The 24320-nt window shown below is 48.1% G+C and overlaps 1 protein-coding gene across 1 annotated transcript; it reads right to left on the bottom strand.

Moving 5' to 3' along the window:
- Window positions 1-262: 262 nt before the first annotated feature.
- mtpn (myotrophin) lies at window positions 263-11976 on the bottom strand. Its single transcript, XM_056578639.1, has 4 exons — window positions 11655-11976; window positions 8993-9106; window positions 7456-7539; window positions 263-4504 (listed from the first exon to the last, which is right to left on the bottom strand). The coding sequence occupies exons 1-4, from the start codon at window positions 11721-11723 to the stop codon at window positions 4418-4420; spliced, it is 354 nt and encodes a 117-aa protein (XP_056434614.1). The 5' UTR covers window positions 11724-11976; the 3' UTR covers window positions 263-4417.
- Between the last annotated feature and the right edge of the window lie 12344 nt (window positions 11977-24320).

Raw genomic sequence — 24320 nt, 5'->3', positions numbered from 1 at the left:
TCTATTTCTAACGGCAGTAATGAACTACCATCCCTCTCTTTTTCTAATGAAATCCCCCCTCCCTCTCGCTTTCTAACAGCAGTAATGAACATCCCCCCCCTCCCTCTGTTTTCTAGCGGCAGTAATGAACAACCCCCCCCCCCCCCCTCTCTCTTCCACATTAGCCTACTTGTCATGAGCAATGATCAGAATTTCAATATGAACCCTGGTGCCATCGGCGTTTTAATAACACAGCGGCAGTTTGAGGGAAATCCTGTGTCATGCTAAAAATAAACCTGGCCTGTAAATCCAACATTCAAACCCAAATATGTCTTCTGTGGGTCGGTGTGAACAGGCTCCTGCAGCCCAGGAACACGACATCGATCTGTATGAAGCATACTTGTTTTTCTATGTTCATGTGTGTTCATACGTGTTCTGTTCTAAGGAAAGCCTGTGTAGGGAAAGGCGGAGCAGGACTGATCGACATCCCGGCTCTTCTCCGAGACTCATTTGGCTCGGTTCAACCAGCGGTTAGAGGTTTATGTGTTCCGATAGAAAACGTGTTTACATTGCTGGTTTAATGCAACCAGAGCTGAGCTGTATAAAATGTTTCCTGGTTCTACGATATGCTGGGAGTCATTTTGCGGGATGGCATTATTCTCGTCATGTGGCTTATGTCTGTCACACTGATGATAGTTAATTACAGCAACATCTGTGAATGTAGAATTGATCTACATTATTTCTAATTCAGGTTGTGACAGCAACTGCCTTCCCATCCGCTGACTCTTACACACTTGACTGCCATTCAATACATATTAACGTAATAAACCTCTTTGGATCTTAAGATAGTTTGCCCAAAGAGCATCTGTACAACGCAGGCCTCATGGCTCCTCCAAGGGATCTACAGTGTTCAGAACTCAACCGATGGGTTCATCATGCTTTGGTTTATCATCGACTGAATCACAGCTGCTCTCACCTCAGTCACCTCAGAGGGGAAATAAATTAAAAGCCTTTAGATTCCGAGTCTGGACCGGCGAGTCAACTAAAGACTCAAACCACGACCGCCGCTAAAGCTCATGACGTTCCTGATGGTCTCTACACTTAACTTCACATACTGGTACTACAACTCCATCTGGTAACTTAACGTTATATTATCATTAATTATCCTTCCTCAGTTGAATATTAAGGAAGCAGCACTGGAGCCATTCGTACAAGGGGACAGACAGATGGCGATGGATCGGTGATTCAGAACAGTTTGAGGGGGCAGACAGATGGCTTAAGATCGGTGTTTCAGAACAGTTTGAGGCCCTTCCTCTTCCTGGGAGTTGATGAAAATTGTTCCTGTTTAACATAAAATATATGTTTAGGAATTTCTGGAAAATTGTGTCAAGAAGAAAGAGCCGCGTTTCCATCAAAATAACGAGTTAAGGTCTGAACCAAGCCCACACAATAAATATATTAATGTAGTTTGGCACAATGGATGCAAGAAGAAGAATACTGCAGGTCGAAGTGAACTAAACAAACTGTAGGTTTTCAGCTGCAGATGTTGAGCTGGCTGCAAGCTCCTCCAACTGAAGTTTAGGGGGCGTGCGTCGGAACGCCCTACCCCTTTCGATGTCCTACCCAAGCAGGGCCATTTCCAGGGCTAAGATAATGTTTCTGGAACTCAACCACTCCAAACGTGAACCTGAGAGTTATCAATTTAAATGGATGGACCAGAAGTAAGGCGGTCTGCAACATGTTTTGTACAGCTCTGACCACAGGGCGGGGAATTCCACCGTTCTGAAGGTGAACCACGCAGGGTTGTCAAATTGGGAATGTATCGAACCCGCGTGTAAGCAGGTCTCCACAAAGTAAAGCAGTGCTCTGGTGACAGGGGGCGCCATAACTCACAATCAAAAAGGATCAGCCCCGTTGATCAATAGTCTGCTTCAAAGCGGCCCAGGGAAATGAACATTTGCGTGCGTTCTCATTAGCCATGCAAGAGTTAGCTCATGCAGCCAACCACACGCAATTTCAGAGACATGTCAAGATTATGTTTTTCTGTTTCCTTCGAGAGAAAGATATCTTCTGCGATCCAAAGGGTTTCCCATACATGCTATTGTTTCTTACCCTTTAAAATGGGTAGAATCAAATTCTATTGTAGAGCTGCAACACATTGATCGCTCTTGCTCTGTGAATAGTCCTCTGAACCAGAACAAGGCCGTGCACAGCAGGGAGGATGTTGTTGGCTTTCCCCCCAGAGACGACGGCCGGCACAGTTTTTTGAATAGAATATTCCGAGGTTCACAAATCAGTCTGGGGATGTCAGAAACAAAGACCTCTGATCGATACCCGGCCTGAATCTCAACCAGCACTCGCTTGTTCGCCTTTCTCTTGCGGAAAAGAAAGGGATGGTTTTCAGCGAAATACACAAACTATGTTTATCCGGTAATATATCGGGTTATGTTAAGTCAGTTGAACCTGTATTATATAATACAGGTTAAACTGACTTAATTTGGGTCTGTAGAACAATTTCTACATTCACACGTTCTGCAGACACACGTTCTGCAGACACACGTTCTGCAGACCTATGTTCTTCAGGCCTACAGGCCTAAAAGGCTTAGTTATGGTTCCAGGTCGACGCAAAGCAAAAGGGGATTTACGGACCGATTACGACCTTGCAGACCCTCCCTGCGTCTCCTGCATGGGCCTTCTAACCTTGCGTTGAGGCGACGCAGCAAGGGCTGTAATTGGTCCGCTCTACCAAAACCAGACACAGAACCATAACAGGTACACGACTGCGTTGAAGTGTCTGCGTGGTCATTGCGTTGCGTCAACGTGGAACCATAACTGAGCCTTAAATGTCTTCCAGAAGTGAGTAGGAAGCTGCGGGGAACACAAATTGAAAGGTGCACATGTCAATAGTATGGATTTTGTTTTTATTTCAGTTCATACAGACTTTTTGTCACAACAAAGTTAGCAAGAGCATTTTGTTCCATTGCAATGTAGTAATATTGGAAAGCAACCGAGAGGACAGCCACCATTTCAGAGCATAATAAGAATAAGAATAATAGCAGAGGCAGTTCTCTTATCCCCGCCCGGGCTGCTGATTTAGAAAACGGATGAGCGTGACACCTCAGTCCTGCTCCTCGTCCTCGCCTAGCAGCGACCCTCGACCTCTCCGGCGGTCGCCCAGCAGCGACCCTTTAGCTCTCCCGCGGTCTCCCCTCTCCTCTCCACCACAGATGGGCCTCAGCCTTCAGGACCGACTCCCCCAGAGGGCTCGGTTTGGATTGAATGGGCTCCTTTAATGCCGTTTTAAAATCCAATCTGGGTTCAGTAACCAATCTGTGTTTATTTACTCTTTCTAGAGAGCCAGCATGATGATTTGACGAAATAGAATGGGCTGCATCTTTTTACACTGGCCATGTAAGTCATGAATTCGTGTATTGATATGTAATCACTCAAGGGCCAATCAGGGAGGGTACACAAATGATGCTTCCCTTTCTGCAGAAAACACACAAAACTAAATCGGAATAAGTTATTAGACAGAGGAAGACCCGGCAATTCATGATGTCTTATTGTATAGTAACTGAACCGCTCTAGTACAGTCTAGTACTGTACTGTAGTACAGTGCTGTAGTACAGTCTAGTACAGTGCTGTATAGAGTACTGTAGTACAGTGCTTTAATACAGTCCTGTAGTACAGTGCTGTAATAGAGTACTGTAGTACAGTGCTTTAATACAGTACTGTAGTACAGTGCTGTAATAGAGTACTGTAGTACAGTGCTTTAATACAGTACTGTAGTACAGTGCGAATCGCTGTGGATGAGCGGCCGTACGATACCTTCCTTATGCAGAGTAGTACAAACAGGAGTGACCCACTAGAGAACTAGCTAACCCTGGTTAACCCTACCCATGGTGTTCTGTTAACGGTGGAAGAGGCTCGTAAGATAAAAAATAAAAGCGGTGAGTTTTAAGTGCGAAGCTTGGCGTTATTTGCATGTTTGAAAGAACACTTATTTTGAAATCTGTTAAGGAGGGGGGCGGAGCCACCCCTCAGTGTTTCAGGACCCTACGTCCACCTGCTACCTGTCACTCTACAACTCAAGCTGCTGCCTGTCACTCAACAACTCAATCTGCTGCCTGTCACTCAACAACTCAAGCAATAAGGGGAGAAAAAACCAAACCGTTAGAAAAAAAGAAAAAACAAACACCCCAAAAACAACAGGCGACCCCCCCTCCCCCCCATCGACCCCCCCCCCCCCTCCCTCCCCCACTCCGACTGACGGCGGCCTGCAGACTGAGGGGGTCTCGCACTAGCACAGGAGAGGGGAGGCCTGCTCATCTTTAGTCCTCGACAAACACTCCCCCCCTCTGTCCGTCTGTCTCTCCCCCTCTGACCCCCCGTCCTGCAGCCTTCTCTCCCCCCCCTCCCTCCCCCTCTCTCCGCCCCCTCACTTCAGCAGGGCCTTGATGGCATCCGTCTCGGCCGCCTCCAGGGCGCTCAGCCCATCCGGACCTTTCCGCTCTTTGTCGGCACCCTGCGGAGAAGGGAGGGGGAAGGAGAGGGGGGGAGACAAGGGCGGGAGGAGAGGGGGGAGAGGGGGGAGAGGGGGGAGACAGGGGGTTAAACAGGCTTCATAGAGCGGGGCCCCAGGGGGTCCGTCACAGCACGGCGCCCCAGTCTCTGAAGAACATGAGGCGGTCGTGGAGAATGTATGCATCCGTCTCTCTCTCGCTCCCTTTCACCCTCGCTCTCCTACAAGTGATGTCTCTCGGCCGTTAACAAGGATCCCATGTTGACCGATGTGCTGTCAGCACCTTTAATGAGACTTAAATCCTCCCTCCCTCCTCCTCTCGTTAGGCCCTTCTTCCATTACATGTGCAGCTACACAATGGCCTTTAAAGCTCCCGACCACCAGGCCTCCATGTTATTGTGCTTCCTGTAGTGCCAGGTCGGCCAGGGAACACCTGAGAGTTGCACCCTGAACCCTGTGTGCCTCGCTGACCTCTGACCTGAGAGTCGTACCAACGTCGGCCACCAGAGTGCAAATCCAGAGAAATTACCAGCAGAGCCACAAGGCCTTGTTCAACCCACAAGAGCTGAACAAGGGCCGCACAAGTGCTTAAGGGTTTCTGCGGTTATATATGTAAATACAAAATGACTACAGCAAAAAAGGCAGCGATAAGCATGGAGTTTCACAAGCAGAGCGACAGTGCTGCGATGGAGCAGTGACACAGGCCTGTCCACACCTCACAGCCCCCTCCCATCAGCGCTGACACAAGCCCATCCACGCCCCCCCCCATCCCATCAGCGCCAGCCACCAGCTCTCGTCGAGGGGGGCTTACATAACCCAGGATCCAGAGAGGCAGCATTGTGGGAGTCAAGAGAGTCGGCCGACCCAATTACTGAGCTAGGAGGGAGGTTTTGGGAGGAGAGGAGGGAGGGTTCACGGACCGGAGTCTGGAGAGGAGGTGGCGACCTGTCACATCACCATGTAGATGTACCACGGCTGAGCGGGCCAGCCCAGGGTTGGGCCTGTTCCTGCCATGCTTGACTCTCCCCGTACAAGTCTGCATCGTCTGTCAACACCGCAAGTATCTCCAAAACTCAAGAAGTAAAACCTTAACTCTCAAAGTTTCCCTCATAAGTGGAGTGGAAAAAAACTTTTCTTTTTTTTTTATACATTTATTTTATAAACCGTAAAAAAACAAAACACTACAACAACCAAGAAACCACCATGGTCCCTGACTCCCAGGCCATTGTTGGGGTGGAGCCCACCGAGGAGCTGCTGATGACAACAGGAGCTGAGGCGGTCGGACTGTGCTGAGGGCAGAGAGGCCTCTTCCCCAGCCCATGTCCTCTCTGGGGAAGTCATTAGCGGTGCTGTCCCAACCGGTGTCTCCATGCTTCTCATTCGACCAGCAGGTCGCACCTCGCCCCATTATCACCACTCTGCCCTGAGACCGAACCGTCTTCATGGTGTTGATCTTTAATCACTACACTTGCGCCTTAAGCGCTCCCAAATGAGCCTCCCTACCCTTACACACACACACACAATACCCACAACTCTGTCTACAACACGATAAGACTGGTACACAACTAAATACAGACATCTCTGCTGTTTACAACAAGTAGGGAATGGAACACAACGAAATACACACAACTCTGTTGTTTTCTACACGTAAAGACTTGTACATAACCAAATACACACAACTCTGTTTACAACACGTAAAGGCCTCCTGATAAAGTGTATGATGATGGTTTCAATGTCTTAAACAGTCCAAAGATGTAAACAGACAGGATTCAGTTCCCAGGGACGTCCCTGTTGCGTCATGACAACAGTACAAGCCTCTCCAGACCAACACGTGAAAACATGTGTCACCATGTGGATCAAAAGATGAAGAAGCAGTCAGACGTCATCCCATTGATTTTACATCGCAGTCCGAGCCGATAGACAAGGACCAGCAGCAGTGATTGGGATTTGCAGAGGAACATAAAATCAGCGCAGAGACTGTGTCCTTCCTCTCCTGCTCTGAATAGAGCAGAGAGGAAGCCTGCGGTTGACAGTAGACTACGATGAATGGGCCTCATTGTGAAGCTCTTTGTAGGTCAGAGTCACCGCTGACAAATGCACTCCAAAATCTAATGAACTAGAAACATAAGGCTGCAACATAATACAACCTGGTTAAAGCTGTGTTCCATGCCAACGCTAAGCCATGGTGGGAGGGTGTACCATGTGACTCCACTCACTTCCTTTTTAAATAAGCCAGGTGCCGATGCTCAAGCCTTCTGTGCAGGAGAGACCGCTAGGACTCTCCCACGGATCCATCTGAAGCGCCCTAAATAGTCCTCCATCATTGAGTATTCACTGCAAATAGGCTGTACACACGGGCTGCTTTTAGCACCGTTACCCTAAATCATCTCACCCTAACCGCTAAGCCCAGCTCTGGTGTAGCTCTGTTAGTCTCCGTTGTGGAGCTCATCCTGGCTGTTGGTCACCAGCCGTGTTTTCGTCTGACCTTCACTCTCTGTCCTGCACAGGTGGGACTCCTGCCGCTCATAGCGTGTGTGTACGTGCGTTTGTGTGTACCACTTAGCCAGTGTTTGTGGACAGGCAGGGGGGGGGGGGGGGGGGGGGATGCCGAGCCCAGACAGAAACTCTAGACTCATAACAACAAAGAGCCCCCAACAAGAAGCCACAAAGCAGACGACCGCCCTGTGGGAATGTTCCAGTCCCTAGCAGAGAGGCCTTTTGTTATGTTGTTACCTCATCATCAGCACCCATCAGCCTTTTGGGTCCCCAACATGATGTCATTGACACACACGTACATGTACGTGTGCACTTGTGTACGTCTGTGTGTGTGGTGGGTGTGCATGAACTTGTACTTGTGTGTGTGTGTGTATGTGTATATTTGTGTGCGTGCATGTGTGTTTTTGTGTGCACATGTACAGCTGTGTGTGTGTTTACTTGTGTATGTGCACGTGTACCTTTTCTAGGAGGATCCTGACACAGGACAGGTGCCCCTCGTAGATGGCCGACAGCAGCGGGGTCAGTCCATGTTTGTCCGGGGCCTGGAAGGGGGGGGGGGGGGTGGAGAGATGAGTGGAGAGCGATAGGAAGAAGAGAGAATGCTACCAGTCTGCATTCCCGTTTCATTCACTGTGGAGGCGGACCGCCATGGGGCCTCCGGCCTCCCAGCCTCCACCATCACTCTCAGTCCGCCGCCTCCTTTATCATTATCACAGGAAATAACTTCAGCTTATTCCTCTCCTCTTATCATCTCATGAACGACCCCAGAGGAACACCGGCACCACTTCAGCACATCCAAGTTATTTATTCTATAAGCCCCCATTCTGCTGCTCAGTATGCAGACGCAGGCTGGGAGAACCTGTTCAGTGAGTGGCGGGCCGATAACGGGAACAGATAAACAGCAGGACGGGGAACAGAGAGAGGAGCTCAGCCCACAGGCTCCAGGAAACCTTTTATTGTTCAACAGCACAACTTTTCCTTTTTAGATTAGTTGTACAATTTGTACCACAAGTCACCAAAGACATTTCCTTCATTTATCTTGCATACAGATAAAGTATGAACAGATATTTGCACCGCTGAAACTATACACAGATAATATGTTTTGACTTCCTTGGTAAAAATGAATAACCTTATCCTTCAAAGGTGTCTGCTCTGCATCTGAGACGTAATTCGATAATGCATACATACATACATACATACATACATACATACATACATACATACATACATAAACCACAAGGAGTGAAGAGGAACTGCCTTAAGGTGGAGCATGAGGCTTTCAGCAAATACAATTACTCTGAGAACGTCACAGCTCTGAGAGGCAGCCGTGCAGTGCATGCTTTACACCCTGTTGGACCTGTGTCTGTTTAACTCCACCCTGTTGGACCTGTGTCTGTTTAACTCCACCCTGTTGGACCTGTGTCTGTTTAACTCCACCCTGTAGGACCTGTGTCTGTTTAACTCCACCCTGTAGGACCCGTGTCTGTTTAACTCCACCCTGTTGGACCCGTGTCTGTTTGACTCCACCCTGTTGGACCCGTGTCTGTTTGACTCCACCCTGTTGGACCCGTGTCTGTTTGACTCCACCCTGTTGGACCTGTGTCTGTTTGACTCCACCCTGTTGGACCTGTGTCTGTTTAACTCCACCCTGTTGGACCCGTGTCTGTTTAACTCCACCCTGTTGGACCCGTGTCTGTTTGACTCCACCCTGTTGGACCTGTGTGTTTGACTCCACCCTGTTGGACCTGTGTCTGTTTGACTCCACCCTGTTGGACCTGTGTCTGTTTGACTCCACCCTGTTGGACCTGTGTCTGTTTAACTCCATCCTGATGGACCTGTGTCTGTTTAACTCCATCCTGATGGACCTGTGTCTGTTTAACTCCATCCTGATGGACCTGTGTCTTTGACCAACAATTTCTCTCATGGGTCGACACAGTTGCCCCCGTCTTTGGTAAACCCTCCCCATAATGGTGCATTAGGTGGTGCAGCACTCACGTTGACATCGGCCCCCTGAGAGAGGAGGTACTCCAGGATCTCTGCATGGCCGCAGTCTGCAGCGTAGTGTAGCGGCTTCCTGCCCCCCTCCAGGGTCCGGTTCACATCCTCCGCCTGGAGGAGAAGACACACTAGCGTTAGAGTCATGGTAACACACTAGGGTTAGTCATGGTAACACACTCGTGTTAGTCATGGTAACACTAACACACTCGTGTTAGTCATGGTAACACTAACACACTCGTGTTAGTCATGGTAACACACTCGTGTTAGTCATGGTAACACACTCGTGTTAGTCATGGTAACACACTCGTGTTAGTCATGGTAACACACTTGTGTTAGTCATGGTAACACACTCATGTTAGAGTCATGGTAACACACTAGGGTTAAATACATTCTACGACAGGGCATCATTAAACAGGCGTCAATGCCAGATCTGCAGATAGAGATTGTTTTATAAAACCGAGGGAGAAGAATTTTTTTTTTTTTTTCAGAAACAAAATATACAAAATATACAAAAAAACAAAACGATACGAAGATTGCACATGCATTACATGCAAGATCATCAGTTACTCCAAAAGGATAGAACACTTTCCACTCCGAAACATTGTTCTAAAAACTAGACCAACAAATGCAGCTCTTTCAAGAGCAATTCTTTCCCCATGCCTTCCTGGAGCTGTTAGACCACAAATTGACACACACAAACACGCACGCACAGTCGCACACACACACACACAGAAGTAATGTGGTCTCAAGGACCACCGAGCCAGGGGTAGATTACAGACCCCGTGTTCAGCCCTTCACTGAAGGCAGGAGTGATGTGCATGAGGAAGCGGATGCTACTGGTGGCCCCTTCATACCCAGATGTGATAGAAACATGCAGCTATCTTAAGCCAGACCATAACCACAACCCAGCCCATATCCATCAGTATGTTCACACCGTCACTCCTGGAGTCACCATAACATTCAAGATCATCGAAGATTAATCACTAATTCTACTCTGCATGTCTGTCTGTAGACCTGCACCGGGCGGTCGGTGGGTAGATCAGCTGTCACTCATGGATCACTCATAGAAGGTCAGGTTAATCCCAGAGAAAATGGGATCCATCCCCATAGGTTTACAGCCCTCAGCCTCTGTAATAAGGGGGGCTTCGAACTGGCAATAAAAGCCCAATCAAATGTCAAATGAAAAACTATTATTTTTTAAAGCCATTATCAACCCTGACCTTTAAAAAGATAATGAAACGGCTATGAAGTGGACGTTTCTAAGGCTGTCCCGTTCGGTTGGTTGATATGCATCAAGCCTCATTGGACTAGATTCTCATTGTTTGGACAATCGCTGGCCTTCCTTTCACTTTTATACATTATTTTTGAAGGTGGGGGGAGGGGTGGGGATTCCCACTCATGATAAGAATGTCTACAAATAGTAGTGGAAGACCCTGTACACCAAATAGTATTGATATTAACAAGAGAAAGCCCATATCATTCTAGGCATTCCTCTCAGCCAAACTTGAACTGGGCCATCAACATACTTGATGAGATTCACTTTCGGTTCGGTCATGTTTGAAAGTGATTAAATCACTTCTTGCCTCACACTGTACTTGTGCTTCTGTGTAATCAAGTCTGAAAAAAAAAAAACGATAAACTGTATGTTATCAAATTTAATGCATGCAGAATTATATTTTAAGTGGAAATGCATAAGTAAACCAGCATTATTTGTTAAGAGATTTGCTACCATAACTCACCAAAACATAGTCTGATTAAATACACAGTCAACACAACAACCCTTTGTTATTCATCTGATGCCAGGACGAGTTTAGACCTTATTGTGCTGTGGCTTGAATCCCTAGCACATATCGCCAGGACTTTTGTGTATACAAGCCTCTTACTAACAAACCAACAGAGGAGCAATATGATGATTACACAATACGACAATAAAGGAGAACAGACAGAATGAGCAGGAGCAGCATTCAGGAACAATATGTTTATAACAGAACTGTGATCAGCACTCACTACGTTTATTACGGTACAACTTGATGATTATAACAGACCTGTTTATAACAGTAAACAGTCATTCACTCATTACGTTCATTAAGGAACAATATGATGTTTATAACAGACACTGAGCAGGCCTCATTACGTAAAGGGCCAATATGATGTTTTTAACACTGAGCAGGATTCATTAAGGAACTATGTGATGTTTATAACAGACTGAGCAGCATTCACTACGTTAGTTAAGGAGCAATATGATGTTTATATCAGACCTGTGAGCAGCATTCACTCTTACGTTAGTTAAGTCAGTTTAAGTTAAGTTAGTTTTAGTTAAGTGGTGTTAGTTCCAGGTTAGCTCAGGCTAGTGGAGGACCTCTCGGTTCAGCTAATCTTCAGTCTGAACGCTTCATGTGTTGATATCGGAACACACCCAGTGCAGAACTCCTCGTAGAAGAACGGAAGGTTCATATGAACATCTAGAGACTGGAGCCTACCGCCAGAAGCAGCACTAGCACGCCCTGCTAGCCTCCCAGCTGTCAGGTTAGGGTTAGCATGGTATCGATAGCCCTGCTAGCCTCCCAGCTGTCAGGTTGGACTTCGCTCGGAGCTCGGCTGGTTCAGTGTTCAATGAGTTAAAGCGGCGAGTAAAGTTACTTTAAGGACGAGGTCTTACCTTAAGGAGGCTCTTCGCCGCGTCCAGGTCCCCGTTCTTCAGCGCCCACGTCAGATCCGTGTCCGACATCTTATCTCTTAGTTCTGTAAGCTAAAGGGCTAACGAGCTAACGGGCTAACAGCTAGCCTACCGGAAACAGCTCTGAGCTAACAAGCTAACGGGCTAGCCGAGCAGGGAACCTCTGGTACTGTGACGAGAGACTCGAGTGTGCCACTTTTTACCAAACCTTAACCTTAACACGAGCCGCACAAAAGACAAACAGCTCGATCCGTAGAAGTTGGCGGAGAGAGGAACGGGGATCCGCCTTCTACTCCACGATCACTTCCGGGTCTTAAGCCGGAAGTACCGAGCTAACCCGCCTAAATAAACCTATTTTATTAAGTTATAAAACTATTTTATTAAGTTATAAAGCCTATTTTATAAATGTATGGGTTAAACTGAATACAACTTATTTTATTAAGTTATAAAATCTATTTTTATTATTTTATAAAACCTATTTTAATAGGCCGAACATCAATATATAGACACGTTAACACAATGTTTCATTTTCATTTGTGATTCAATGGTAGTTATGTGAATTTGATATTTAATGAATATATGCATTTACTTTTGGGAAGTCAAACAGAAAAGGTTCACAATATGAACTTGTTTCTCGGAGGACAGTGTGTTGAGATAGGTTGGAACTCGATGAAGTTGAAGACGCTCAAGTCGTATCGAATAGCTCATAGTCGCCTTCTAAACCTTTAAAGACGTGACCCACATTGACACTACCACTTATAAATAACTTATTATATTCCTGTTTAAATTATTCCGCCCTGATGTAATGCAGGGGGGTAATCCGGGATAGGATTATGGCCCAGGGGCCGGTGGGCTGTGGGGCCCGTAACCCTTATCAGGGCTAGGGCCCCCTGGGGCTGGTGGGCTGGGGGCCCCTAACTTTAATAAGGGCTAGGGTTAGGGCCTAAGGGCCGGTGGGCGGGGGCCCCTTACCCTTATCAGGGCTAGGGATAGGGGCCCCAGGGCTGGTGGGCTGGGTGCCCCAAAGTGCCACAAGTGGGGGTCCAGCAGGCAAAGGCCCCTGGAATTATTTTTAACCTTTTTTTTTTGTAATTTGAGAGAAATTTCAAAATATACATTGAGTTATGGCTATTGGCTGAAGGCCAGTTTTGTACATGGGGTTCCCTTCCATGTAAGACCCTTGCTTTCTGGAGGCTTTAGGGTAGGGCTGTAAGGCCCTCGCTGTGTGGAGGCTTTAGGGTCGGGCTCTAAGGCCCTCGCTGTCTGGAGGCTTCAGGGTAGGGCTCTAAGGCCCTCACTGTCTGGAGGCTTTAGGGTCGGGCTCTAAGGCCCTCACTGTCTGGGGGCTTTACGGTCGGGCTCTAAGGCCCTCGCTGTCTGGAGGCTTCAGGGTAGGGCTCTAAGGCCCTCACTGTCTGGAGGCTTTAGGGTCGGACTGTAAGGCCCTCACTGTCTGGAGGCTTTAGGGTAGGGCTCTAAGGCCCTCGCTGTGTGGAGGCTTTAGGGTAGGGCTGTAAGGCCCTCGCTGTCTGGAGGCTTTAGGGTAGAGCTCTAAGGCCCTCGCTGTGTGGAGGCTTCAGGGTCGGGTCCCTCTGGTCGTAGTCCACAGTACCGGCCGTGTGGAACCTCAGAAACATCAGGACCACCGGTTTCTGGCCTCGCCTTCCTCCTCTCCTGGGACCACGAGTTCTGCCGGTGCGACATATTTCACACAAAGCTCAATTGTATGTATGATATGATACGACAAACCGACTATATAGTTGATAGATATATCAGTGGCCAAGTGGAAAGTGTGCGAGATCGACAAGACCTTATATCAGTGCGTTATAGATTTTATGTCATTGGTGCTGCAGAGTTAGTTTCTATTTACTACACAGGGCCTACGGTATTTGTCTAAATAAATATATATATATAGATAAAATATAGACCCGGCCCGTGGAGAGAGGCCGGGACCCCGAGCTCAATGCAGCTGGATAGAAAGGAGAAGCATCATTGAGTCTATATATATATATATATATATATATATATATATAACTACAATGACCCACCTGGGCCTCTGGTTGTCATGCGGTCCCAGGGGCCAATAGCCCCCCAAGATGTAGTATGCTCATCTGGGGGAGGTGGAGAGAAGTAATCATGGAGATGCATTGCATGTCAGTGCCCGTGGTCATCCCTCAACGGGGAGACAGACTAGTACACTTTTACTGTATCATTACAAACCCCAGAGAAGGGATATGTATCAATACAGAAACATGGCCTCAGGCTACCTGCCACTTTAACAACCGTTCAATCAGTCAGCTGTGTACACGGAGGTCAGCTTAAACACAGGAAAACAGAAGGGGGATGGAAACAATCATACTGTGAATTAACAGGGGGTTCACAGCCTCAACTGTCATCAATTGTTCAGGTCCCCACCTCTGAAACCACATCCTGTTTAGATGATCTGCTGAGCCACCAATAGAAGAGAGTCACCTCTCTGCTCCCTTTCCAAACCGGTTCTCTCAATGAGCGCCTCTTCATTACAATCAGTACCAGAAGCATGTGAAAAATAACAAATAATCAGGTCAATGGGTTTTCAATTTAATTTTAATGTTGCCGACCCTAGGCCTACAAGCCAACTGCTCTCTGGCACAACACCCTAACCATTTCCTGTTTCCTGTTTCCTGTTAGAGTGTTGGTGCTGTTAAGCTGTGTATGCCATGCTGTTATATTTACCAAAACCTGCCGGAAAGGGATCAAGCCACATTTGGCCCTGCAGTGTTCATCACACTTATTTTGCACGCAGACTATTGCTATTTTTTATTTATTTAGTGAGCAGATGCATTGCGCCAAACTGAATAACAGAACACAGAAGGTGCCTCAAATGTACAGAGGGACAGATGTCCAGACCATAGTCCCGAACCTACATATACAACTAAAGGTCCGGTTCTGAAACCGCTTGTTACTTTAACCTGATGGTAGAACATGATAGCGCCCACTGGTGGCCGAGTGCAGAAGAAGTTCAGGAAGCCGCTGCCATCAAGTTGGTAACGTTCTGTAATAAATTGCACCGTCTACAAGCCTTGAGAAAGCTCATCTGAAGGGAACACCCCCCCTGTGGTACTTAACGTTTTAGCTCTGCAAGTTGCAATGAAATGTAACGTGACATTTAGTATGGTACACACTTTAATGGATAAATAAAGCGTTATTCACGGCCATCAGCCACTGCCTGGCTGCTGCCTTTAAAGTGTGCACAAAGGATTCTAAGAGAGCCTGCAAATGCCCGATGACAAGACATGGATGTCCAGATTCTAATTCCTACCTCGAGGTGATATCCATACTGATCATCACGTCTCTTTGTGGTTCCTCATGCCGTCTTTTTTGTCATTGCTTATCGGCGCACATTTAGCAAGGTCATGGGTGACTGAGGCCCGCAGATACCCTCACAACTCTGCAAGATCGGCAGAACCGGGGCCCCATGCAGAGCACTGCTTCAATGACAAGACGTGGGTTTGCTCACACAGCAGTAAAGTCACCATCTGGAGCCTCTGCTCACAGGGGACGGACGCATGAACGCACGCGGCCGTACCCTTGATTTGGGAAGGAAGGAGGGGAGCAGAGAGGGGGATGGACACTTCTTGTTTTTTTGTCGATTGTTTTGTAAAGTCTGTATGCCCACATATACTGAGACATCCTTAATTTGAAAACACGAAAACGAAACAATTGCACTCGGGGAACTCTCTCTTTTCCTCTTTATTGCAAAGCCAAATCGATAACATATACGTCCATAATCTCTTTTAGGAGTTAAAGCTCTGATATCCCACTGCCTTATGAACACTGGATAGAGTGCCAGTGAGTCCACACCCTCAAAGTGCGTCGTTGGATTGATGCACGCCCCGGCCTGTTTCGCCCAGATATCCTCAGTAGCACTTAAATCAAGAAGCTCCAACCTTGAGCAGCGCAAGATGTATTCAGCATCATCTGGGTGTGCAACTTTACGATTTAAAAAGTTTGGATAAGGTACGGGTAATCGTATCTCCTCTGCTGTGATTGATTTACAGCGAGGGAGGGGAATAAAAAATGCAGATTGGAAAAGTAATAAAAGGGGGGGAGGAGAGGAACAGCAGGAGTGTGCGATACTGAGAGCTGCTATTAAACTTTCCCATTCACTGTATAATCTACAGGGGAGAGGAAATCTGTGGTGCACTCTGCAGAGAGAAGAGACCATTATTATTAATGAGCCCGCATCATGAGGAAGGTTGATTTGTTTTTGTACCACTTATGATCCATATGTGTGCGGTCATCTCAGTTCCTCATTCCACATAAATAAAGACGCATTAAAGCCAAAAGAAAAAAACCAAACAAATGTTGCTCACTTTTTTGGACCAGAAGTGTGTAGTGTAAGAGGTCAATCTCAAGTTTAATTTAAACGCAGTAAAGGTGTTATGTCACTAACTATGGCCGCATGAGGTAACACCATTGGGACAGAGTGAGGGCTGCGTGGTGAAGCATCCTCACTATTATTTATGTTTCCTCTGATCTGGAATCTATGGAAACAAATACAAAAGAGAAATCGTTATTGCCACTTTACATAACTATGAAAAATATCAGATCAATATCAATAAAGCTGAGTGGGATGAAGTTATAAGAAATAAGTTCATTGATGGGACTGCAGTCTGGAGAGCGTGGAAACATCAGCGTTCGGGGACCGTTCTTAAATCAGGGCAATCATCCAACAACCAACCAGATCCAGTCCCACTTAAACGCTGAGACTCCCATGAAGAACAGGGGGACTGAGCTCCCATTGTGAAGACTCCTTGCTAGATGAAAGCAACAACTATGTCGCTATGTGTAACCCACATAGCGACATAGTTGTTCCTGCATGTGATTCCTCCCACTGGTGGTCTATCCCGCGTTGCTGCATGCTGCCATCCCATAATCAGGTGGAGCAGAGCGTCAGTGTGGGCCAGAGGTACAGCTAGCTTGGCGAGCAGGCTAGCTCTGTGTGTGTGCTGTATCGCTTTTCTATTGCTGCATGTGTTTCTAAGCACATCACTCTTGTTCCTTTGTCTCCGTCTTCCCCCCAACCTTCTCCTGCTGGATCTCTTCTATGATAAATATTGCTTCAGCCCGTCTCTGTGATTGTTTCTGCGTCTCCTTCTTCTATCAGCATATGACCAGTGTTTAATATTCTGAACCTCTTAGGCCGCGTTCACACTAGACTTCTTTTTTAAGAAAAAAGAAGTCTAGTGTGAACGCGGCCTTATTGTCCTGCTCCTCTCTCCACTCCCCCCTCTGTCTTCTACTGCTCAGACTTCATGGGCTACGACCTCCGGCCTATCCCTGTCCTCATCTCTCTCGCTCTCAACCCTTTCTCTGACTTTATCACTACATCTATCTCACCTTCTCTCTCTTTCTCTCTCGCCCCTCTCTTTTCTCATAGTTATTTTATGTCTAGTGATTTCTAACCCTCCAGCCTATCTGAACCTCCTTCACCCTCTAACTCTCTCTCTTATTGTCTCTCGTTTTCTCATTCTTTGGTTTTATGTTTTGTGATTTCTTACCCTAAGCTGTCTCTCCCTCTCTCCCGCCTCTCTCTCTCTCTCTGTCCCACTCCTCCCGCTATGCGTTACGACCCCCCAGAGCTTCTACCTTAGATTGAGGGCGTCGTTGCTCTCCATTCTGTGGGGTGGGCGGGGCTGAGGCTCACACCGTCCACGAGCGACCAGAGCGAGCTCTCCCGCCTCCCCGCCTGGCAGGAGTCATAAAGCAATTAGAGAAGGGCTGGCATTGGTTCTGTTGGGTAGGATTGTTGTTATTTCGAGACATGGAGGTGTGTGTGGGTGTGTGTATGTGCGTCTGTCTGTGTGTGCGTGTGTGCGCGCGCGTGCGTGCGTGCGTGTGCGTGTGAGTGTGCGTGTGTGTGTGTGTGTGTGTGTGTGTGTGTGTGTGTGTGTGTGTGTGTGTGTGTGTGTGTCTGTGTGTGTGTCTGTGTACTTGTGTGTGTGTGTGTGTTTGTGTGTGTTTGGAAAGTCAATCCTCCGATGTCATGCACTGTTGTCCCACAAGATGAATGACTGGACTCCGCCAGACTCTTATTTTCTGCCCTCCGTGAGACGTGTTCAAGAACTGGGAGAGCAAACCAACTGTGACTGACGCCGTCGGCTGGTTCCCTTCTAGAGCCTTTAGAACTCGTCGGCTTGTTCCCCATTAGAGCCTTTAGAACTCGTCGGCTTGTTCCCCATTAGAGCCTTTAGAACCCGTCGGCTTGTTCCCCTTTAGAGCCTTAAGAACTCGACGGCTGGGTCCCCGCTAGAGTCCCTAGAACTCGTCGGCTGATTGCGCGTTACAGCCTTTAGAACTTGTTGGCTGGTTCCCCCACTAGAGCCTCTAGAACTCGTCGGCTGGTTCCCCCCGTAGAGCCTCTAGAACTCGTCGGCTGGTTCCCCCCGTAGAGCCTCTAGAACTCGTCGGCTGGTTCCCCCACTAGAGCCTCTAGAACTCGTCGGCTGGTTCCCCCACTAGAGCCTCTAGAACTCAGCAGCAGGAGCCAGCTGTCCGGCCCCTCACCCCTCCATCATCTTGGCCCTGTCAATCCCAGCATGCAACGCTCCTTTCAGCCTCAACGAGGCGCCGCCGTCCACTTCTGGCTACTTCACCCCCCCACCCTCCACCCTCCATCCCCCCTAACCCTCCACCCTCCATCTCCCCCAACCCTCCACCCTCCACCCTCCATCCACCAACCCTCCACCCTCTACGCCCCCAACCCTCCACCCTCTACGCCCCCTCTCCCCCCCCCCCCCCCCCAGACTACTGCTGGGGGGCGGGGGGGGGCGGGGGTCTGTGCCGGCTGTTGTAAATGTGAAGGCTGATGGGATGTGAAAACTTTATTAGACGCCCACCACGCCGCATGGCGCGGCCACACTCGGGGTGGGCGAGAATGTCTGGTTATTCTAAACATATATTATGTTGTCTGTCGTCTTCTCTCCAACTTTCTATAGCTGCATTTGTTTCTGAGCACATCAATCTTGTTCATTGTCTCCGTCTTCCCTCATCTTCTTCTGCTGGATCTCTTCTATGATTCATATTTCTTTAGTCCGTCTCTGTTCTCCTCTGTGATTGTCTCTACGTCACCTTCTTCCATCAGCGTATGACCAGTCTTTAATCTGAACCTCTTATTGTCCGCCACCTCTCTTCACTCTCTCTGTCTTCTCCTGCTCAGACTTCATGTGTTACGACCTCCGACCTTTCCCTGTCCTCATCTTCCTCTCTCTCCCCCCTTCCTCTTACTTTATCTCTCGAGGAGCCGCCCTGGGGTCAACTAGAAGAACAAATAACTTGATGCGCGCGGACTGGGATTGTTCTACACGGCAGGGATTTCCCATGAGGATTGTGACGGCTGGTCCGACACAGGCCTCATTCATGAGTACAAGATGACGCAAACGTAGTGTTTATTTTTGACAAACATTCAAATGTCATCATCATTTGAAAAGATAAACCCTACATTCAGTCATTCATACTGTACCGATGCCATTCTGAATCACAGAGGCGTTCGCCATCACAATGCTCATGGGGAACCCTTGCTGTGCAGAACGATCCAAATCCGTGCGCATAGATTGGGTAAACCGTGCGCACGGTTTTGGAATCCGAGGGAGCAGTTTACAAAACCCTGCCCACGGATATACTCATGAAGATATTTCACTACATCTATCTCACCTTCTCATCTCCTTCTCTCCCCCCTCTCTTCCCTCATAGTATTACATGTGTTCTGATTTCTAACCCTCAAGCCTATCTGAGCCTCTCTCACTCTCTCACCCTCTCTCACTCTCTCACTCTCTCTCTCTCATTGGCTCTCGGCCTCCCTCTCCGGTTTTATTTTTCTTTAGTTTTATGTTTTATAATTTGTAACCCTCAATCCTATCCGTCTCTCTCTTCCTCTCTCCCTTTCTCTCCCCTCCTCTCCCCCTCTGTCCCTATCTCTCCCATTCTCTTCGTATGAAGATAGCCTCAGTGCTATCTACGTGTTAGCCCCTGGGCTATCTACGTGTTAGCCTCAGGGCTATCTACGTGTTAGCCCCGGTGCTATCTACATGTTAGCCCCGGTGCTATCTACGTGTTAGCTTCTTTGCTATCTTAGTGTTAGCCTCGGTGCTATCTATGTGTTAGCATCAGTGCTATCTATGCGTTAGCCCAAGTGCTATCTACGTGTTAGCCTCAGTGCTATCTAAGTGATAGCCTCGGTTCTATCTATGTGTCAGGCTCTGTGCTATCTATTTGTTAGCCTCTGTGCTATCTAAGTGTTAGCCTTCGTGCTATTCAGTGCTAGCCCTGTTGCTATCTACATGTTAGCCTTGGTGGTATCTACGCGTTAGCCCACAGTACAGGCACGTATCCGCACCTTCAAATTGATTTGTGGGTATGGGAACTGGCCAGGGGCTAATTCGTTTTACCAATATGTTTGAGAGAGCGGCAGAGCCAGTATTCAAGTGACGGTTTAGGACATCATCGTGCTGTATGCATTTCAAATTGTTAATATCTGAGCCGTATCGACTAACATGTGACTCTGCGTCGGGAGAAAATAAAATAGAAAGATTAGACAACATAAATTTGGTTTCCGTTTTCATGTTGGACAATGTTTCACAGATATTTCCACAAGTGCCACACGCTGTCCTAGATAGGAAAAAAAAACGTGTTGAACATCGATATCAGCAATCTAACTGTGTGAAATATTGTCCAATATCCAGTGTTTAGACCAAGACTAATCTGACACAAATCTGTCCTCTTTCAACAAGCTATTTGTTTTGCAAATTAATATCAAAGTATATATATGAAACTACAATCACTAATGTGCGTTTATATTGAACCTTCATTAACCTTTTTAATTAGGCTTATATAGTTATAGGAATGAATAATAAACAATCAACCTGTTGAGAACTCTTCTATTAAACCTTCATAACCCTTTATAATTAGCTTATATAGTTATAGGAATGAATAATAAAGAATAAAGCTGTTCCCTCTCGTGTGTTGCATCTAATACTCAGACCAGATGATTGTCTTTGTTTAGTGCTATGCACTATAGACCTAGAATATATATTCCTACACTTTGAGAGACAACTTGTTGCTCCGAATAGCCGGGCTGCGCTCTGATCCACTCACTGTGACCTGAATAACGTAAACCATATTACACTCAGGCAACTTACAGCCTAGTGTATGACGTGGTCTAGAGACATCAAACCTCTTGGGAGAGGCGGTTCAATGTGAACATGATAACATTGTACTTACTTGAGTTGTAACGATAACTCAAAGTTCGAGTTTAAATATCAGATCTTAGTAAGCGGATAAATCCAACAAGCATTTACACTAAAATCGGTTGTGGGGGGCTCCGAGGTTAACTGATATTTACAACCAATTGACATGTTGTGCTCAGCACTAAGAACTACTTGGAGGCCTAGGGTTACAGCTAAGCCTGCGGTGGGATTTCTGTCCTCAAGCTTGATGCAAGGGTTCACAAGACAAAGCTCGTCAAGCGAAGAGAAAGGCCTCTCAGCACAACTGCTAACCTCTCACTCAGAACAACGTTCCCGCAATGAGTCAGAGCGGAACGACAGACTCATCGCTTTGCTCTATCAGAATCCCATCACATCTCCTTTTTCCCTCTCTCTCTCTCTCTCTCTCTCTCTCTCTCTCTCTCTCTCTCTCTCTCTCTCTCTCTCTCTCTCTCTCTCTCTCTCTCTCTCTCTCTCTCTCTCTCTCTCTCTCTCTCTCTCTCTCTCTCTCTCTCTCTCTCTCTCTTCGTTTCACTGCCTTGATTTTCCATCTGAAACAATCAAGTAATCTAAACCTGGAACAAAGGAGCGGAGATTGGAGGTCCTTCCCCCTCTCCCACACCCCCGTGTTAGCGAGCGCGAGGGCTTTATGTTCCTCCCTCCCTCTGTCTGAATAGCATTATAATCACGCTAAGATTTGGCCATCCTAGCGGGATAATGTCACTGCACCTGTTCTGCCACACTCTGGGGTAAAGCGTTGACGTCGGCGTGCTCTCATCCCTTCGGCCTGATGGTGGTTATTTAGCATAATTGTAATTACCGTGGTGGACAGGAAGGGGTCTCTCCCTCAAGGGGGGGCTCTCCTGGGCTGTTCTACCTCACTGGGCGGTGGGGACTGAAACGGGCGTCCATCTCTCCAGCGCAGCCATCGCTCCACCTGGCTGACAGACGAGCCGTTCTGCTGAGCGTTTTCTTTCCTGCACCCGGACGGAGAATGAGGAGGGAGGACAGGAACCCGCCGGTGGAGAAACATGCATTGGATGGTGTTTTTTATTTGAGGTGCTGACCAAACACTTTGGTCAAAAAAAAAGACAGGGAATGAACCACTTTAGAGTTTGTGTAACTTTACTGCCACAGTCAGGTTTTCCAGTTGCTCACCTGATTATTTCCCGTGATGATTTCCCGTCCTGGCCCGCGGCCCACGTCCATACGACGATAAGATGTATAGCTACCGTGGAATAGAGTAGAATATAATCCATAATCAGGTGGACCGCCCCATGTTTTTCAGTCACCAAACAATACTTTCCTGAATTACCATTCTGTCCTGAATAACATTTGCGTTTCTACCCCGAAATATCATATATTATTATTTACTTCTTGGAGCGCCTCACTGCTGTGGAGAGTGATCTGCCGACTGTACACACAGTCTGCAGCCCAGAGCGATGAGCCGACTGGCCTAGCACTCTGGTCACAGCAAAGACCCTCCACACATTGTTAAAGAAGAAGTAGAAAGGTTCTCGTTTGATGACACAAATATCCTCCAGCTCCCTGTGATTTTCGTTTTTATAATCAGTACATCACATGTCTCCGAGTGGAAATGGAACCAGAGATATGAGATGGGATTGCGGCGGGGGAGAGGTAGAGCTGCGTGGGCTTCTTCCACCCGTCAGTCCTCTGATCTCAGAAGGTCCATTTTTATCTACAGTGGAGGCACAAACTAACAAACAGCCTTTACAAAAACCTGGCATGCAGTTCGTTGGGTTCTGCTCTCCTCCCCGTTAGCTGACCCTTTCACAAAATGATGTTATGCACACAAAAAACTGCAATGATGTGCTATTACTGAGAGACAGCTGTGATGGAGTCAGGCGCCCAGCTCTGGACGGGTCATGTGTCTGGGTCACATGCTTGAGGGGCTTTGTGCCCGTGTGTGTTTTTGTATGTGTATGTGTGTGTGTGTGTGTGTGTGTGTGTGTGTGTGTGTGTGTGTGTGTGTGTGTGTGTGTGTGTGTGTGTGTGTGTGTGTGTGTGTGTGTGTGTGTGTGTGTGCGTGTGTGCGTGTGCTTGTGTGTGTGTGCGTGTGCTTGTGTGTGTGGGCTTGAGAGGGCATTTATGGGTATGTCTGAATCTGTGTGTGTGTGCAAATCTGAAATTTTAGCCATGTCTGTAAATTCATTGCTTCATGTGTGCGTATGTGTGAATCCTCATGTGTGTTTGTGCATGTGTGAGTCTGTATGTGTATGTGCGTGTATGTCTGTGTGTGCGTGCATGCCTGTCTGCGTGTGTGTGTGTGTGTGTGTGTGTGTGTGTGTGTGTGTGTGTGTGTGTGTGTGTGTGTGAGTGTGTGTGTGTGTGTGTGTGTGTGTGTGTGTGTACATGTTCTACTTTATGCCGCCTCTGCTCGGCGGCTGTCATCCCAAGTGTTGCATCGCGGCTAAATTTAGCGGGACGAGAACACACAGCGCAGTGCCACGCATCAGCGGAGACAAGCTGCCTCCCGATCGATACCGGATCACCGGGACACCGCCCCCCCCCCTCCCACTGTCTCCTATATATAAGAGCAGCATGCCCCCCCCCTCCCACTGTCTCCTATATATAAGAGCAGCATGCCCCCCCCTCCCACTGTCTCATATATATAAGAGCAGCATGCCCCCCCCTCCCACTGTCTCCTATATATAAGAGCAGCATGCCCCCCCCTCCCACTGTCTCCTATATATAAGGGAGGCCTCCCCCCCCTCCAACCGCCTCCTATATTTAACAGCGGCCTGCCCCCCCCCTCCACGTCTGCTATAGATAAGACCGGCCTGCCCCCCCCTCCCACTGTCTCCTATATATAACAGTGGCCTCCCCCCCCACAACGTCTCCTATACATAACAGTGGCCTCCCCCCCCCACAACGTCTCCTATGTATAACAGTGGCCTCCCCCCCCCCCCCCACAACGTCTCCTATGTATAACAGTGGCCTCCCCCCCCCCCCCCACAACGTCTCCTATACATAACAGTGGCCTCCCCCCCCCCCCCCCACAACGTCTCCTATACATAACAGTGGCCTCCCCCCCCCCCCCCCCCCCACAACGTCTCCTATGTATAACAGTGGCCTCCCCCCCCCCCACAACATCTCCTATATATAAAAGTGGCCTCCCCCCCCCCCCCCCCCCACAACGTCTCCTATGTATAACAGTGGCCCCCCCCCCCCCACAACGTCTCCTATGTATAACAGTGGCCTCCCCCCCCCCCCCCACAACGTCTCCTATGTATAACAGTGGCCTCCCCCCCCCCACCCCCCCCACAACGTCTCCTATGTATAACAGTGGCCTGCCCCCGGCCTGAACGGGCTGGCACAGCATGAAACCACCACCTTCCCCCGGGCAACAGAGTGACGGAGGGACAGAGTGACGGAGGGACAG

The sequence above is a fragment of the Gadus chalcogrammus genome, chromosome 19, assembly GCF_026213295.1.
Source record: "Gadus chalcogrammus isolate NIFS_2021 chromosome 19, NIFS_Gcha_1.0, whole genome shotgun sequence".
Classification (NCBI taxonomy): Eukaryota; Metazoa; Chordata; class Actinopteri; order Gadiformes; family Gadidae; genus Gadus; species Gadus chalcogrammus.
Note: the sequence above shows the minus strand (reverse complement) of the source record. Positions and strands in the feature narration are given on the sequence as shown.